This window comes from Chelonia mydas, chromosome 2, assembly GCF_015237465.2.
Source record: "Chelonia mydas isolate rCheMyd1 chromosome 2, rCheMyd1.pri.v2, whole genome shotgun sequence".
In the NCBI taxonomy this organism is placed as follows: domain Eukaryota; kingdom Metazoa; phylum Chordata; order Testudines; family Cheloniidae; genus Chelonia; species Chelonia mydas.
Genome location: NC_057850.1, coordinates 151,964,712 through 151,984,487, shown reverse-complemented (window position 1 = coordinate 151,984,487; position 19,776 = coordinate 151,964,712). Strand labels below are relative to the sequence as shown.

At 46.3% G+C, this 19,776-nt stretch overlaps 1 protein-coding gene across 5 annotated transcripts in view; it reads right to left on the bottom strand.

Annotated features, from left to right (window-relative positions):
* Positions 1-19,776, bottom strand: part of LOC102942667 (tubulin polymerization promoting protein) — a 117,971-nt gene that overhangs the window by 78,128 nt on the left and 20,067 nt on the right. For 3 of the 5 annotated variants that reach the window (XM_043540375.1, XM_037889880.2, XM_037889881.2), the window contains exon 2: positions 10,190-10,504. In XM_043540375.1, the coding sequence (XP_043396310.1) occupies positions 10,190-10,504 (315 nt within the window). Of the gene's footprint in view, positions 1-10,189; positions 10,505-10,934; positions 11,071-17,060; positions 17,174-19,776 lie in introns of those variants that run through there. The other 2 variants (XM_037889882.2, XM_037889883.2) reach the window with 2 other exon arrangements.

Below are 19,776 nucleotides of genomic sequence, written 5' to 3'. Positions count from 1 at the left end.
TACTGGTATCTGTTGGGTCAGCTCTAGTGCCCCCTGGTGTCGCACACTCATACCATTTATATAAAGGGCCCTACCAACCCTGTTCCCCTTCAGTTTCTTCTTGCCGACCACCTCTGAGAGAGGGGACAGAGGGTGGGTTTTGGAATGGACATGTGCAACACATCTTGAAGACTAACAGTTACAGAAAGATTAGTAACCATTTTTCTTCTTTGCGTGCTTGCACGTGGCCATTCCAATGTAAGTGACACACGAGCAGCAGTACTGGAGGTGGGTTCCAAGATTAAGGACAGGCCGACCGTAACACGGCCTTGCTGAAGTCAGCATGGTCTCTGGCCAGTTGTGTAATGGGATAGCAGGTCATGAACATGTGAACCGATGACCAAGTTGCCACCCTGCAGATGTCCTGAATTGGAACTTATGCCAAAAAGGCGACGGAGGAGGCTTGAGACCTTGTAGAATGTGCTGTTAGGTTAGCCGGGGGGGCAGAATATCCGTGAGCTCCTAACATGCTCTGATACACAAAGTAATTCACAACGAGATTCTCTGTGCAGAAATCGGGAGACCTTCCATACTTTCTGCTATCGCTATGAACAGGTGAGTGGATCCACGGAACAGTCTGTATCTAAAAAGACAGGGCACGCTGAACGTCCAACAAATGGAGACACTGTTTCTCTCTATGTGCATGTGGCTAGGGTAGAACACTGGCAGAAAAATTGCTTGATTGCAATGGAACTGTAAGACCACTTTTGGAAGTAATGATGGGTGTGGTCTCAACTGGATCTTGTCTTTGAAAAAGACCGTATATGGGGGCTCCAAGGTGAGGGCTCAGATCTTCGAAACCTGCCTGGCTGAAGTTATGGCCACCAGGAAAGCTACCTTCCCGGAGAGAAAGTAGGGGTGGGATCCCTAACCTGTGGGTATACCCTCTCCAGACCCTTGAGAAACTGGATGACCATGTTATGTGAAAAGACCAAACAGCTGTCAATCTTGAGATGGAAGGCTGACATAGTCAAGGTCCATTTAGCAGTTGAAGAAAGGGCTAGACCTTGTTGTCTGAGCAGAAGGAGGTAATCTAGAACAAGTTGCAGAGATGACTGCAAGGGCAGGACTTGACGTTGGGAACACCAAATGGAGAATTGCTTTCATTTTGCTGGGTAGGTGGTTCTGGTGGATGGCTTTCTACTGCCCATTAGGCCCTCACGGTCTTGCTCTGAGCAAACTAGTTCCTCCACATTCAGCCCTGGAGTTTCCAAGCCGTCAGATGAAGGGATGTGCGGTTCGGATGCCACAGCCAGCCACAATTCCTGGATATCCAGTTTGGGTGCAGCAGAAGCTGCAGTGGTGTCTCAATGGACATGCCTAGGAGGATGGGAACCAGTGTTGCCTGGGGCATTCCGGGGCTATGAGGATGACCTGTGCTCAGTCCTGCTTGATCTTCATCAAAACCTTGTGAATCTGCGGGATAAGAGAAAATGCAGAGTATAGGTGCCTTGTCCACGATCGCTGGAATGCATCTGCAAGAGACCCCGTGCTGTGACCTCTCAGAGAGCAGAACTAGTAGCATTCCCTGTTGGTTCAGGTGGCGAACTGATCTATAAAGGGAGTCCCCCACCACTGGAAGATGACCGTCACGATGTCTGGATGCAGAGACCACCTGTGGTGAGAGGAGAATGCCACAGCTGAGGGGATCTGCCAGCTGGTTCCGAGTCCCAGGAAGGTAAGATACCTCTAGGCTGATGGAGTAATTGATACAGAGCTCCTACAGGCAGATTGCTTCCTGGCATTGGGGGAAGAACGTGCCCCGCCCTTCCTGTTCATGTAGAACATAGCACTCATATTGTTTGTGAGGATCAAAATTCATTTTCTCACCAGGTGGGGCAGAAATGCCTGGTAGGCTAGACGTATTGCCCTGAGTTCCCTGACACTGATGTGCAGGGAGAGCTCTTCTTGGGTCCAAAGACCTTGAGTTCTGAGGGACCCCAGGTGGGCTCCCCAGCCGAGGGCCGACACATTGCATATCAGAGATAAGGATGACTGGGGATTTGAGAAGGGTATCCCCACACAGACTATCTGGCTGTCCAGCCGCCATGTCAGAGAGTTGAGGACCTGTACCAGACCCATGATCACTGAGTCTCGGTGATGGCAAGAAGGGTAGCAGACAGTGGCTAGCCAGGCTTGTAGAGGTCTGAGTCTCAGTCTCACGTGTTGCACTACGTGTGTGCATGACACCACTTGACCCAGGAGGCTCAGGCACTTTCACATGGTCATGATTCAATGACCTTGAAGAGATCTTATCAGTAGGGCCCTACCAAATTCATGGCCATGAAAAAATACATTATGGATCGTGAAATCTGGTCTCCCCCTGGTCTTTTGTGCGCTTTTACCTTATACTATACAGATTTCACAGGGGCAACCAGTGCTTCTCAATTTGGGGGTCCTGACCCAAAAGGGATTTGCAGGAGGGTTGAAGATTATCTTAGGTGTGTGGGGAGGGGTCACAGTATTGCCATCCTCACTTGTGTGCTGCCTTCAAAGCTGAGCGGCCGGCCAACAGCCACTGCTCTCTGCCAGGCACCCAGCTCTGAAGGCAACACCCCGACAGCAGCAGTACCAAAGTAAGGGTGGCAATACCAAACCATGCCATCCTTACTTCTGCCCTGCTGCTGGTGCAGCTCTGCCTTCAGAGCTGGGCTCCCAGCCAGCAGCCGCTGCTCTCTGGCCACCCAGCTCAGAAGGCAGTGCCACCGCCAGCAACAGGGCTATCAATTTGGATAAATGGGGTTCTATTGCACCAATGGGGAAAAAAGTGTGTTGCAAACCTGAAAATATATGCAAAATTGTGGACTGCATAGTAAGCTAATAAAAATCAAAAGTGTGGTGGAAACCTAATATTGAGGAATCTGCAATTTCTGCACTATCTCAAATTAAGTAGGGCCTTACAAATAATGCATTTCTGGAATGAAATTTTAGATGATAGTAATTTGTGCTAAAATCCATCAAACATCTGGGATTTATGTTTTCTTAAGTGTCTTCAAATATCTGGATGATTATCAAACAAAAAATACATTCCCATAAATAACAATTAACTCAACTCACGTCTTCTTGTAACACACACGTTTTTTTATTTTTTCAGTCACCTCAACTTGTGTGTTCTTCATACCACCTATGCTTTCTCTTACCTTAATGTACATTCAGAAGCCATACACTCCCAGATCCATTCAATTTCTCTTCTACCCTGTATATAATCCCCCCACAAGAGGCCACCAGCATAGCTACAATCCAGTCTGAATTTATGTTCCCATCTAGAGACTGACAGTGACTCCGAATTTTTCATTTTAATTCAAATAGTGTAACTAGGCTACCACATGGCTTCATCACCAATGCTGAGTAATATAATGAACCTTAGCCGAGCTTCCTTTAAAAGCTAGAAGGAAAGAAAGACAGACATTTCCAGCCTTTCAAACTGTGTAGGTTCACTATAACTTGCATAGAATAAGTTTGCTTAGTCCAATAAATGCTGTTCACGTTGAGAAAAGATTACTAATCCTACAAGGTGTTCAGCACCTCCCAGGGAAAGTTCCAATGTGTTCTAACAGTACCAGCACTCTGCAGGAGGGAAAATGCTTTACTGTAACAAAAAAAAGTATCTCTGAACAACGGAAACAACTCCATCACTCAGATGACTTTGAGCAAAGGAGTCAGCAGTGATCACCTACTCCTTATTTTCAGAAGCTATCCCTCATCCCAGACTACAGCCATACATATGTAGGATATAGTGATTCTGACTGAAGACTGATTTCACTAAGCTTAAATTGTCTCCAGATTCCACAAAGTTTTCCAGTTATACCCTAAGAGTATGGCTGATCAGAAAATTGTCCCTCCTAAAATTTCAGCTGAAAATCCAATTTGGAAATGCCTCCATAGTGCCCCATTGTTCTCTATGGGCCTAGGTCTCTGACTAGATTACATCTCCCATGGTGCATCATGGCTTCCCCTTTTGCTGAGCCATCATAATGCACCCTGGGAGTCCTTGGCCATGATGCATCATGGAAGATGTAGTCTATCTGGGGAACCCAACCCATAGAGGAGAATGGGATCTTTAGGCACCTAAACTACAACTCCCAGGAGGCACCACAGTGGTATTCCTCCTATCAAAATTTTTCCATTTTCAGGTGTTTGATGTTGAAAATTTTCTGTTGAAAAACAGTTTAGATTAAAAAATTTCAACCAACTCTGCCTAGAACCCACGTACCTTACACTAATTATTATTACCTTTCTGTAGAAATAATCCCACTGGGGGAAAATAGGACTATTCACAACAAACTATGGTTCTACTCAATCTATGAGTAAGGGTCACAGAATCTGCCCATTGATTTTTTGGTTGGGTATGGAGGGGAAGAGAAGGAAAGGAGACATTGCAGTTGACATTGAGCACAACCAGTACATTCAGTATACACCAAGCTCGCACATGTCTCCCAGGTGTCCACAAAGTGAATATACTGCCAGTGTTCTAGCAGTTGAGCCTGTTAGCTTTCTACACATAAGATTTCATTCGAGTTTTTATTTCACTTTTTAAATGTGTCCACTGTTCAGCATTTCTGATGTTTTCACTGACCCTGTTAACACACCCATCATAATTAAAATGCTACATGAAATATGTATGTGATCTCTAGTGAAAATAAAAGCTTCCATCACAATGAACCAACTCCTCAAAACAAAAAAAATACAAAACACAAAAACAAGTTGGAAAAATAACTATTGAAAAGGGTATACAAAAATGATGTGGTAGAATCTTTTAAGGAAGGTTTGAAATATTGAAATTTTCACAGTTAAATGTCAGTTTTTGCTTATCTCTCTCTCCACCGATAAAATACAAAGAAATGTCATAGCTAAAAATACTAATTTACACAGAGGGAACTTTCAAAACTTATGCTGCACTTGCCGACAATGGGTGGGCAATTTGTTAATAAGGAATTAATATTCTAAAATAAATTATTTTATCTTCCAACTATTAAAAAGGCAGTGACTTCAGGTATCAACAGAAAACAGTACCTGAAGGCTAATCCTGGGTCCTGGCACCTTTGCATAGGAGCCTCTGAAAGCCACCCAACCAGCAGTCGCTGCTCAATACTTACACCCTACTCATGACTCCACCCCACCTAGGCACTGAGGAATGACATTAAAGAGGCAATGAGTATGCACACGGTTTCCCAAGATAATGGAAGACTGGTTTCTCCAGTTGATTGACAGGGGGGTAATAAGTTAAGTTCCCTTGTTTCAGCACTGTCCTTGGCTGACAGCTCCAAAAGGACACAAGGTGGGCGAGGTAATATCTTCTATTGAACCAAATTCTGTTGGTGAGAGAGACAAGCTTTCCAACCATACAGAGCTCTCCTTCAGGGCTGGGAAAGGCACTCAAGAGTGTGACAGCTAAATGCGAGGTGGAACAGATTGTTTAGCATAAGTAGTTAGCAAATATGCTAAGGGACCATTCAAGGTAAAGTGGCTCGTTGACATGTCTGCAGTCATAGGACAAAAGGAGGCAATTAGTAGATTATAGGTTGTTGTAATAAACCATAAATCCAGCAACTCTGTTCAGTCCATGATTTTTAGTGTCTAGCAAAGTTAGGTTTCAGAGTAACAGCCGTGTTAGTCTGTATTCGCAAAAAGAAAAGGAGTACTTGTGGCACCTTAGAGACTAACCAATTTATTTGAGCATAAGCTTTCGTGAGCTACAGCTCACTTCATCGGATGCATACTGTGGAAACTGCAGAAGACATTATATACACAGAGACCATGAAACAATACCTCCTCCCACCCCACTCTCCTGCTGGTAATAGCTTATCTAAAGTGATCACTCTCCTTACAATGTGTATGATAATCAAGTTGGGCCATTTCCAGCACAAATCCAGGTTTTCTCACCCCCCCTTCCCCCCCCCCCCCCAGACTAACTCTCCTGCTGGTAATAGCTCATCCAAACTCACCACCCTCCTTAGGAGTTAGGAGTTTAAGCTCCCAGGCTTGTCTTTGGAACATGTTGTGGATGAGAACTGAGAGGTCATATATGAAATGATTGCTGAAATGTGTTCACCCACAGGTGGGAGGGTGGTTTTGTCTTTTATCAGTTTTCTGTGTCAGTTCATTCGAGAGCATAGTGATTGTTTGGTTTCACCCACACTGAATAGATCTGGGACTGGCACGGCTACAACTACACTGCATAGCTCCATAAGGAAGCAGCCAGCCAGGAGAAAAGACGGAAGACAGGGCCCTCTCAACCAGAAGAGCCAGCACCCCAAGGCAGTCATGAGAGGAAGAACCCAGTGATCCCCATTCCTAAAGGGGGAAGCAATTAACCCTGTAATAGCTGCATGGGAGTTACTGCAGCTCTGTCATTCCAGCAAAGGTTGAGAAATCAGGAATTCCTGGGCTATTTTTATACAACAAAAAAATGTATTGGTTACCTCCTTGACAATAGGGATCACAGGGGAGTGGAAGTGGCCTGTGTTTATATCAGTGCATTCTCCCTTTAGCCCAGGGGTCTCACACACGCGGCCCGCGGGCTATTTTCTGTGGCCTGCCAGCTCCCCGCGGCCCCCCTACCCTCCCCCCCCAGCATTCCCCTAGAGTGGCTCCGGCCTGGCATGCACCGGGGGCAAGGCAGGCTCCCTGCCTGCCTACCCTGCCCCTGCGCCACTCCGGGAAGCAGCCGGGACCTGATGTGGGGGGGGACGGACCGGGGGGGGGCGGGGGGACGGACGGACCGGGGTATGTGTGTTGCCTTGGCTGCTTGTCCAGGTACCTCCTGGCTGCTTCGGGGGAAGGTACCTGGAGGAGTGGCCAGGGCACCACAGAGACCCCTGTGCCCCGACCCCCCGCAGCCCCAGGTCCCAGCCGCTTCCCGGAGCAGCACAGGGGCAGTGTAGGCAGGCAGGGAGCCTGCCCTGCCTCCAGTGTGTGCCGGGTCAAACCCGCCCCCCGAACCCCTCCTGCAGCCGAACCCCCGTCCTGAGCCCCCTGCTGCACCCCACACCCCTCCTGCACCCCGACCCCCTGCCCTAAGCCTCCTGCCGCACCCCGTACACCTCCTGCACCCCAACCCCCTGCCATGAGCTGCCTGCCGCACCCTGACCCCCTGCCCCACCTTGCACCCCGACCCCCTGAAGCAGCATGCACCCCTCCTGCACCCCAACCCCCTGCCCTAAGCCCCCTGCCGCACCCTGCACCCCTCCTGGGGGCAGGGAGGGTGCAGAGTTGGGATGGGGATTTCAGGGAAGGGGTGGGGGTGGTCAGTGGTGCAGCCCTCGGGCCAACGTACAAGTCCTCATGCGGCCCTCGTGGTCATTTGCGTTTGAGACCCCTGCTCTTGCCCCATGTCCCAACGCTCCACACAGTGGTGCAATTAGAATTCATGTCTTACCGGTACGCAGCACTGGCTAAAGAGGGAGAGGGTGCATTACCTCCCCACGTGACCCCACTCCGCCTCAACCCGGGGCCATGCACTCTCCCCCTCCTCATGATCCATCCCACGTTACCTGGGCGGGGAGTGCTCCCAGTGGGTGGACAGGCCACAGCTGCTGTGTGGGCTGCTAAGAGAAGAGGGAGCTTGCTCCTGGAACAATAGCCACTTCACAGTCACACCTGCTTTGGGAATTGCCAGCAGAAGAGCTTCAAACCAGCTCCCTCTGACAGCAGAGAATATTTTTTTCAGACACGCTGGCAACTGAGCCCCATGCCGGCAGTTCCTCTGGCACGGCTGTACTGCCCCCAGCCCCTCCACACAGCTGCATTTCCTGAGTCCTGTCCGGGGTCTGTACAGCAGCCCTGCTGGAGGACAGGGCTGGGGGGACAAGGTGGGGGGCAGTACAGCCGTGCCGAAGGCGCTGACGGCATGGGGTTCTGCTCCTTTCACGCCGCGGTTCCCAGGAGAGCCCTGAACCACATGGCTCTCCTGGAAACTGCGGCGGCGAAAGGAGCAGACGATGGGACCACTGGGCAGCCCTACATTGGCAGCTCCTCCGGCATGGCAGCCCCGCCCCCAGCGGGGCTGCTGTACAGACCCCAGACCAGAGACGCAGGCACGCAGCTGCGTGGAAGGGCTGGGGGCACTACAGCCGCGCTGGAGGAGCTACATGTCGTGCTCCTTTCGCTGCTGTGGTTCCCGGGAGAGCCCTGAGGTTCAGAGCTCTCCCGGGAACTGCAGCGGTGAAAGGAGTAGAACTTGGGGCCACCGAGAGGCCCCATGTCAGCAACTCTTCCAGCACAGCTGTACCACCCCCAGTCCTGTCCTCCAATGGGGCTGCTGTATAGACTCCGGACAGGAGATGTATGCATGCAGCTGGGTGGAACACCTGGTGGCGGTACAGCCACACCAGAGGAGCTGCCGGCCTGGGGCCACCCTGTGGCCCCACTTTCTGCTCCTCCTGTGTCTTTCCGGTACCCCGTATCGGCTATAAATAGCTTAGTGGTATGGCGTACCATATCGCCCTACTTGCACCACTGGATCCACACCTCACTCCCACAGAGCATAAGTGAATCCACTCCACCCCAGGAGGCATCAGTTCTGAGTCCTCGGGATCCATCAATCCAGTGCACAGCCAGTTTCTGCAATACTAAGGGCCTATCACATCATTTACTGCATGGAAACTGGCCTGAGAAAGTAGTCCTTTGTCATTTCCTGTTAGGCTAGCAACAAATAAATATTTAAGTTTATCAAAACCAAAGAATACTTGAAAATAGAACATTGACATCATCCATCAAAATTCATTAAAACACAAAACTGAAAGCCCAAACACCTCCAAGCTTAGCCATCTACTACAGTGGGCTAGTTCACTGATAAGATTCCACTTGAAATACAGAGCTTGGTTATAGCAACAGAATCTCCAGAAAAATACTGTCACGGGAGCAGAGATGGCGAGAGGATAACCCAAGAACAAAAGGGTTGGAGTGCCTATGCTGGCTTGTCAGCTGAAGACAGAGCAAGAAGCAAAACAGCCGTGAGAGGAAACACACTCACCACAAACAGCATTTTTTCCCCTCTTGGAAAATGACAAATGTTAGGAAAAAGCCAGTGGATGAGGTTGTTCAAGCATAAACAATGGATTCATTCAAGAATTAATGACATGATGTCCTATGACTCGTGTACATCACATTGGACAACCCGTGAAGGGTAAAGGGCCCTTTCTTCTCCGTATTTCTTATCTTTGGTGGGCTCTAAGGGTCAAATTTTCAGCAAGTCTCCCTAATTGAACCTGCAGCTGCCTCAGTTTGCATGGCCTCAAACCAGCATTTACACATGAAACTGTGGGTAAGGGCATGTGCAAACATATACTCCTGAAAACTATTAGCACAATTAAGGAACCTTGCTGAAAATTTGTCCTTAAATAAAACTAAGCGTTGTGCAACTTAAACAACTTCTAAGGTAATGGAGGAGAGGGCCTAATTAGCCAATACGTTTGTGCCTCCACATCTGATCAAACGTAAGCAATTAAGATAGCAATTTTAGGGCTTGATGCAAAGTCCACTGAACTAACTGTCTTTCCATTGACTTCACTGGGTTTTGGATCAGGCCTTGACTAGTTTTTCCCCTTGGAGGTTAGGATTCCAATTTGGTGGTAATTGGTATTGGTAATAAATAAAATTTGCTTGGCAGTGCCAATCTATGGGCAGCATGCACATGCATCTTCATTACCAGTACACCATCCAAGTTTTGGTGGCTGATAAGTAGAAGGCTTCAGCCATAAAAAAATGCCTGGCGTATTTGCGATGTAGATGCGTGCCCATGCCACACAAGTTTGGGACCACCAAGAAAATCTTATTTATTACCTCAGTCAAACTGGATTCTTAGCCTCCAAGGGGGGAAAAAAAACCAAAAACTAGTGAGGATCTGTGGCAGCTCTTCAGACTGCCCCAGCTGGTGAATCTGCCCTTTGGCTTATAAGTGTGTTTAAAACCTGTAGAATTATGCATGGGTTAACCCCTCACTTACCACTGACTATAGCCTGGCTTGAGCCAGAGCCAGGGTGTAATTGTGGCAGAGGTACATGTTGTGTGCTGTACCTGCTATTGCTCAATAAAATGTTAATTCTACGAGTCACACCAGCTTTGGGGGGTGAGAGGAATATAAATATAAACCTGGGGGTGGGTGCAAAGTATAACAAGACAAGGGAGCGAGAAAAGGGAAGGAACTTACTTGATTTTACTGAAGACAATGTCAACATCTGTGATTGTCACATTCTTCCCATCTATCACATGGCAGTCCTTACATAATTTTGACCAGTTTTTCCCATGCATTTCTTTTCCTGTGGCTCTGGTATCTCCGTGAATGGCAAATTTTCTAAAAGCCTCTTCTAGAGCACTAAGCTCTGCTGCCATAGCCCCTTCGTGGGAACTGTTGGACTCATAAGATAGCCTTTTGGCTGCTCTCTCTTTTGCTGGATCTGCAGGAGACTTTGGAGGGGTCTTGTTTGCAGGTTTAGTGGACTTTGTTTTATTGTCAGCCATCGTGCTGCAAAGAGGAGGGGAAAAAAGATCATTGCATTTCCTGCAGTTTAATTTGCATAGTTTACCCTCTTTGTTAGGCTGTCCCTTGAGAACTAGACTTTCCATATGCTACAGTCCATGTTACAATCTGTGAAGGGAGCTTATGCTACACAGTTAGTAGTAACTTGGCACTTTCTAGTAGGGTTTATGTACATGGAGACCTAGTGCGGGACAATCCAGGGTGCAAATCTACAGCACGCTAGCTGAACATTAAATGGAAGCATGGACCCTGCTACTGCACACTAAATATTTGAAACAGCAGTACATCAAAACACACTATGGAACTTTTAGTGCCTGGAAGCAAGGTCCACGTGGCCAGGGACTCTTGTTAAATTCTTGGACAGTACCCTTCTCTTAGCAAAACTACTACGAGGTAAAAAAATCTGAGAACTGACCTGCTACAGTATGTTGGATTCAACACCTGCAGGAAGTAGCACTAGAAAAGCATGTTCTATTCCAGGTGACGCCATTCAGATTTGATTTCATCTGGTCCATCTGTTTTACTTTCTTTCACTCACAGTCTGATATCAGGGGTGCTAAAACAATTTTTATAGTGGGGGTGCCGAAGGTGGAAACCATGTATCTGGGTTGTTATTACTACTTCAAGCCAGGGGGTGAGACAGCACCCACAGTACCCTTACTTCCAGCACCTATGTCTGATATGCCTTTCTGGAGAAATTTTAGCACGCTGCTAGTTAGCGTAACAGCTGTTTGCAGGCAGCATCAAGAAGAAGCAACAATACAAAAAAGCAGTACAATTTCTTACAATTAGAATCCTCCAACATTGATTTATCCAGAGCACTCATCAGTGGTAAGGGGAAAATACACAACTCCAATCCAGTCCAACCCTCTCTGGATATGGGCTGGAAAACTCTGTACTAACTATGTGTTTGCTTCTGAAATGGGTAAGAGACCACATCCTTTTAACACAGTTTAGTTAGTTTGTGTAGAGAATACCACATGTGCCCAAGTGTGGGTTTTACTTCTGAATTACGTGCAAAATCCTTTTTGTTTGATTCCCAGTGCTCACATGTGACAGCAATGAATATGATATCATGCCTAGATTAGATTTTGGCTCAGTTTCTGCCTCCCCTCAGGCCAGTCACCAAATTATCTGATGTAACCTCAGAGGACTCAGACATACCCATATTTCTCCTTTTCCTACTCAGCCTGGGTCCTGCACTCTGCAACAGCAGCTGACCATCAGCTATTTGTTGTGCAACACCTGCTGATCTATTTGGGGCATTTTCCAGGATAGAGCGTGGGTCCCAAGGACATACCCTTAACCTGCCCCAATACCCACCAGATACATAGTAGAAACCAGGCTGTATTCAATCTTGTAGTGTGGGTACAGGTTGTAACAACATGCAACTAAAGACTGTACCACTGGAATTCACACTCTCAATAAGGCACATAAATTTCATGTGGCCAATGATTAGCATCTCCCACTCTTAGGCAGAAGAGGGGAGAAAACAGAAGGACAAAGTTTATTATTAGAACAGTAAATTTCCTTTTTTCTAGTATTTGAGATTTGTTGTGTAAACTATAATAATGTAATTGTCATTTGAATTTTCTACCTTAACTCATCCTTAAATTTACTTCCCAGACAAAAATCTTTAAGAAATCACTATATTATTTCACATTTACCAGCAGGACAATACATTTTCAGAATTTATACTCTTAATAAAGCACCTAGGTTAGTTCTACACAACTCTCAAGACCATCGCAGGTTTTTCCAGACATCACATTGGCTCTCTTAAAAAAAATCATATACAACTATTGCATATATCTTTACCTATTTTCAACAGAGTGCATCCTCTCTGTAGGAGTCTTATTGAGAGCTGAGAGAGCAATCTATTGTGAAGTAGGAGGTTATAATGAACTTGTTGAAGCTAGAATTTTGTAGCCCTACACTATAGGCAATCTTGTAACAAAGACTACTACAACAAAGGGAGCTTTGTGTTGCCATTACATAATAAACTTGCACCATGTAATGTGTACATAAGGGATATTGCTCAGACTGTGAAGCGGCATTGTATATTTTTTAAAGGTTTAAATAAAGACTCAGAGAGCCAAATAAATTACATTAAAAAAGGAGAGGTCTTCATACTAATAAGAACATAAGAACGACCACAATGAGTCAGACCAAAGGTCCATCTAGCCCAGTATCCTGTCTTCTGACAATGGCCAATGCCAGGTGCCCTAGAGGGAATGAACAGAATAGGTAATCATCAGGTGATCCATCCCGTTGTCCATTCCCAGCTTCTGGCAAACAAAGGCTAGGGACACCATCCGTGTCCATCCTGGCTAATAGCTATTGATGGACCTATCCTCCATGAATTTATCTGGTTATTTTTTGAAACCTGTTACAGTCTTGGCCTTCACAACGTCATCTGGCAAAGAGTTCCACAGGTTGAGTGGGTGTTGTGTGGTAAAAAAAATACTTCCTTTTGTTTGTTTTAAATCTGCTGCCTATTAATTTCATTTGGTGACCCCTAGTTCTTGTGTTATGAGAAGGAGTAAACAACACTATTTACTTTCTCACACCAGTCATGATTTTATAGACCTCTATCATATCCCCCAGTAGTCATCTCTTTTCCAAGCTGAAAATTCCCAGTCTTATTAATCTCTCCTCATATGGCAGCTGTTCCATACCCCTAATCATTTTTGTTGTCCTTTTCTGAACCTTTTCCAATTCCAATATATCTTTTTTGAGATGGGGAGACCACATCTGCATGCGGTATTCAAGATGAGGGCGTACCATGGATTTATATAGAGGTAATATGATATTTTCCGTCTTATCTATCCCTTTCTTAATGATTCCAAACATTCTGTTCGCTTTTTTGACTGTCGCTGCACACTGAGTGGATGTTTTCAGAGAACTATCCACAATGACTCCAAGATCTCTTTCTTGAGTGGTAACAGCTAATTTAGACCCCATCATTTTATATGTATAGTTGGAATTATGTTTTCCAATGTGCATTACTTTGCATTTATCAACATTTAATTTCCACCTGTCATTTTGTTGCTCAGTCATCCAGTTTTGAGAGATCCTTCAGTAGCTCTTCGCAGTCAACCTGGGACTTCACTATCCTGAGTAGTTTTGTATCATTTGCAAATTTTGCCACCTCACTGTTTACCCCTTTTTCCAGATCATTTATGAATATGTTGAATAGGTCTGGGCCCAGTACAGACCCCTTGGGGACACCACTATTTCACAGAATCACAGAATATCAGGGTTGGAAGGGACCTCAGGAGGTCATCTAGTCCAACCCCCTGCTCAAAGCAGAACCAATCCCTAATTAAATCATCCCAGCCAGGGCTTTGTCAAGCCTGACCTTAAAAACTTCTAAGGAAGGAGATTCTACCACCTCCCTAGGTAACGCATTCCAGTGTTTCACCACCCTCCTAGTGAAAAAGTTTTTCCTAATATCCAACCTAAATCTCCCCCACTGCAACTTGAGACCATTACTCCTTGTCCTGTCATCTTCTACCACTGAGAATAGTCTAGAACCATCCTCTTTGGAACCACCTCTCAGGTAGTTGAAAGCAGCTATCAAATGCCCCCTCATTCTTCTCTTCTGCAGACTAAACAATCCCACTTCCCTCAGCCTCTCCTCATAAGTCATGCGTTCCAGACCCCTAATCATTTTTGTTGCCCTTCGCTGGACTCTCTCCAATTTTTCCACATCCTTCTTGTACTGTGGGGCCCAAAACTGGACACAATACTCCAGATGAGGCCTCACCAATGTCGAATAGAGGGGAACGATCACATCCCTCGATCTGCTGGCTATGCCCCTACTTATACAGCCCAAAATGCCATTGGCCTTCTTGGCAACAAGGGCACACTGTTGACTCATATCCAGCTTCTCGTCCACTGTCACCCCTAGGTCCTTTTCCGCAGAACTGCTGCCTAGCCATTCGGTCCCTAGTCTGTAGCGGTGCATTGGATTCTTCCGTCTTAAGTGCAGGACCCTGCACTTATCCTTGTTGAACCTCATCAGATTTCTTTTGGCCCAATCCTCCAATTTGTCTAGGTCCCTCTGTATCCTATCCCTACCTACCACTCCTCCTAGTTTAGTATCATCCGCAAATTTGCTGAGAGTGCAATCCACACCATCCTCCAGATCATTTATGAAGATATTGAACAAAACTGGCCCCAGAACCGACCCTTGGGTACCTCTAGACATGGAGCCATTGATCACTACCCATTGAGCCCGACAATCTAGCCCACTTTCTACCCACCTTATAGTGCATTCATCCAGCCCATACTTTAACATGCTGACAAGAATACTGTGGGAGACAGTGTCAAAAGCTTTGCTAAAGTCAAGAACAATACATCCACTGCTTTCCCTTCATCCACAGAAGCAGTAATCTCATCATAGAAGGCGATTAGACTAGTCAGGCATGACCTTCCCTTGGTGAATCCATGCTGACTGTTCCTGATCACTTCCCTCTCGTGTAAGTGCTTCAGGATTGATTTCTTGAGGACCTGCTCCATGATTTTTCCGGGGACTGAGGTGAGGCTGACTGGCCTGTAGTTCCCAGGATCCTCCTTCTTCCCTTTTTTAAAGATGGGCACTACATTAGCCTTTTTCCAGTCGTCCGGGACTTCCCCCAATCGCCATGAGTTTTCAAAGATAATGGCCAATGGCTCTGCAATCACAGCCGCCAACTCCTTTAGCACTCTCGGATGCAACTCGTCCGGCCCCATGGACTTGTGCACGTCCAGCTTTTCTAAATAGTCCCTAACCACTTCTTTCTCCACAGAGGGCTGGCCACCTACTCCCCATGCTGTGTTGCCCAGCGCAGCAGTCTGGGAGCTGACCTTGTTCGTGAAGACAGAGGCAAAAAAAGCATTGAGTACATTAGCTTTTTCCACATCCTCTGTCACTAGGTTGCCTCCCTCATTTAGTAAGGGGCCCACACTTTCCTTGGCTTTCTTCTTGTTGCCAACATACCTGAAGAAACCCTTCTTGTTACTCTTAACATCTCTCGCTACCTGCAACTCCAGGTGCTATTTGGCCCTCCTGATTTCATTCCTGCATGCCCGAGCAACATTTTTATACTCTTCCCTGGTCATTTGTCCAATCTTCCACTTCTTGTAAGCGCTCTCCATTCTGAAAACTGACCATTTATTCCTACCCTTTGTTTTCTATCTTTTAGTTTTTATTACATTTTTTGGTATTTTTTCTACATTTTCAAATATATTGATTTCAATTACAACACAGAATACAAAGTGCACAGTGCTCACCTTATATTTTTTTTTATAAATATTTGCACTGTAAAAATAATAGTTTTTTTCAATTCACCTCATACAAGTACTGTAGTGCAATCTCTTTATCATGAAAGTACAACTTAAAAAAAAGTTGATTTTTTGTTACATAACTGCACCCAAAAACAAAACAAATGTAAAACTTTAGAGCCTACAAGTCCACGCAGTCATAATTCATGTTTAGCCAATTGCTAGGGCAAATATGTTTGTTTACATTTACAGGAAATAATGCTGTCTGCTTTTTATTTAGAATGTCACCTGAAACTGAGAACAGGCATTCGCATGGCACTTCTGTAGCCGGCGTTGCAAGGTATTTACGTCAGATATGCTAAACGTTCATATGTCCCTCACGCTTCAACCACCATTCCAGAGGACATGTGTCCATACTGATGACGACGCATTCTGCTCAATAACAATCCAAAGCAGTGCAGTCCAATGCATGTTCATTATCATCATCTGAGTCAGATGTCACCAGCAGAAGGTTGATTTTCTTTTTTGGTAGTTTGGGATCTGCAGTTTCTGCATCAGAGCGTTACTCTTTTAAGACTTCTGAAAGCATGTTCCACACCTCGTCCCTGTCAGATTTTGGAAAGCACTTCAGATTCTTAAACCTTGGATCAAGTGCTATAGCTATCTTTAGAAATCTCACATTGGTTCCTTCTTTGTGTTTTGTCAAACCTGCAGTGAAAGTATTCTAAAAACGAACAACATGTGCTGGGTCATCAAATATACGGCAGACTGCAGCTAAAAAACAGAACAGGGACATACAATTCTCCCCCAACGAGTTCAGTCACAAATTAGTGCATATTTTTAAATGAGTGTCATTATCTCTCGTAAATGTAAACAAACTTGTCTGTCTTAGCAATTAGCTGAACAAGAAATAGGACTGAGTGGACTCTCTAGGCTCTGAAGTTTTACATTGTTTTGTTTTTGAGTGCAGTTATTTTTTGTACTTAATTCTACATTTGTAAGTTCAACTTTCATTATAAAGAGATTACACTACAGTACTTTAGGAGGTTAATTGAAATACTGCTTGTGTTTCTTTTTTACAGAGCAAATATTTGTAATCAAAAATATATTGAAATCATATATTTGAAAAAGTGGGAAACATCCAAAAATATTTAAATAAATGGTGTTCTATTATTGTTTAACAGTGAGAGTAATCGCAATTAATTTTTTTAATCGCTTGATTGCCCTATCTGTATAAATCCTTGGTTACACTAGGAAGCTTAGCAAAAAAGGATACCTTTTATCTTGTTTAGGAAAAACACTGATGCATCATCAACTGAAGCTACATCCTTCCAGGCAATACAAATAAAATACTTCAGTAAGCTTTCAAGGACAAATGTTCACAAACCCCTTAAAAACAAAAATTAAGAAAAACTTAATCAGGCACATAATAGCAAAACATGAAAGCTAAGAAACTAACTCCATTAATTTTACATTATTTCCCATTAATCAAAAACAGAATTTCAATTTAACTTATCAAAAACTATGTAACCCAGCACAATCATGGAAAGGAGATTTATATTCCAAAGTGAATATGGACCAGTTGTATATTTTTAAAAAGTCAAGCATGGTTATGAATTTAGGACGGGGTGAGCAAACTTTTTGGCCCGAGGGCCACAACGGGGTTGTGAAACTTTATGGAGGGCCGGGTAGGGAAGGCTGTGCCTCCCCAAACAGACTGGACCCCACCCCCTATCTGTCCCCTCCCACTTCCCACCGCCTGATTGCCCCCCTCAGAACCTCCAACCCATCCAACTCTTGTCCCCTGACCACCCCCTCCCGGGACCCCTGCCCCTAACTGCCCCCCCGGGACCCCACCCCCTATCCAAACCCCCTGCTCCCAGTCCCCTGACTGCCCCGACCGCTATCCACACCCTCGCCCCCTGACTGCCCCCCAGGACCCCACCCCCTATCCAACCCCCGTTCCCCATCCCCTAACTGCCCCCCCCAAGAACCTCCGCCCCATCCAACCACCTCCTAACAGGCCCCCCTGCTCCCACACCTATCAAACCACCCCCCTGCTCCTGACTGCCCCGACCCCTATCCATACCCCCGCCCACTGACTGCCCCCGGGACTCCACCCCATATCCAACCCCCCCTGCTCCTTGTCCCCTGACTGCCCCACCCCCTATCCATGCCCCCACCCCCTATCCAACCCCCTGCTCCCCGTCCCCTGACCACTACCCCTGAACCTCCACCCCATCCAACTGCACCCTGCTCGCTGACTGCCTCCCGGGATCCCCTGCCCCTTATCCAACCCCTCCCCACCCCCTTACCAAGCTGCTCAGAGCAGCAGGAACTCACAGCCACACCACTGCCCTGCCTGGCAGGAGCGGTGGGCCAGAGTGCCAGCGACACAGCGTGCTGAGTCTGCAGGGAAGGGGCCTGGGGTAGCCTCCCCATCCGGGAGCTCAGGGGCTGGGCAGGACGGTCCTGCGGGCCACCGTAGTTTGCCCACCTCGGATTTAGGATTAACTAAAAAGGATTTTGATTCTCCTTTACATTCTAAGCAGCGGAAAAGGAAAACAAGAACACCAGCTTCTGTGCAATTTTAAGGGAAGAAGAACTTGAGAGCACTGTATACTTAAAAACCTGAACATTAAAAAGTCAAGAAATTCTAAATAAAGGTTGAATTAAATACACACATACAAAATATGAAAATATACAATTAAGGTTACCCAAACAACTGTAATTTTGCTTTTCTTCCCTCAACACCACCCAAAAAGCCTACTGAACTGTAGGAGAGAGAGAGAGAGAGTCATCTAAAACTTATAAACTCCACAGAGCCAGCCTGAGCACTTTTTAGCAGGCCTGAGAACCAATGTTTTGCCACCACTCTCTTTCCCCCACCCCACCCAAACATCAGTCCACCATGCTCACACTACTATACAACAAAGATGGCCTTAGGATATTTTTGTCCCTTCTTGGGTTTGTTTGCGGGGGGGGGGGGGGGGGGGGGGGGGGCAGGGCCGGCTCTACAGTTTTTGCCGCCCCAAGCACTGAAAAAAAACTGCTGCCACGGACGGCAAAGGGGAGAAGCCGCCGTCAATTTGTGACCGCGGCCGGCGGAACAGAGAAGCTGCCGCCGCCAAACTGCTGCCCCGGCCAGCACCACTGAGGGGCTGCCGCCGAATTGCCACCGCCACGGAAACACTGCTGCCCCAAGTACCTGCTTGGAACGCTGGTGCCTGGAGCTGGCCTGGGGTGGTGGGGGGGGAAGAGGACAGGGAGGAGAGGAAACAAGGTTAGTTTTTGGGATGCACCACAAATGTAACAGACTCATGTTCATAAAAACATTATGTGCATTTAGGTCTCTGCTCCTTTAAGCCTCCCATTGCTGGATCCCATCTCTGTGCTGAAGCCTTTGCACAGCTGCCAACATTTTAAAAAAGCTTTGTAAAATAACTGTTCAAATGAACTGGGGTTCCAGGATGCCTTTGGCCCAAAGAACTGGAGGATTGTGTGTGCAGCCCAGTGAATCGTACATATACTGTGCTTTATAAATACTATTTCATTCTCACAAACTACAAATTGTTGTTCCCCCTTCCAGTTTGAGGTAGGTAGACATTATTGCCCATTATAGAGATGGAAAAAGTAAGCTGGAAAAGTTAAATGATTTGACCAAGGCCACAGAAAGATTCAGGTTTGAACTAGGATTATAATGTGGAAGTCCTTTATTTACAGTTCCATGCCTAGTCCACTAGATCACGTTCCCTCCCATGTTACTGAACTGCCTTTCCTTGTGGTCACAGATTGCCCAGATTAGTCACTGCTGAGGTGCCAACTCAGCTGCAGGCAACCAGCCCAGAGCATAGTTGTCCAAGTACCATCAATGGAAGCCGCATAATGATCTGGAATCCTCCCAAAAATGCAGGAACCTACAGCTAACATGTCCATGCATCCCAACTGCCAGTGCTGGGTAGCCTTAGAAGATGCACGAATACCCTGTGATC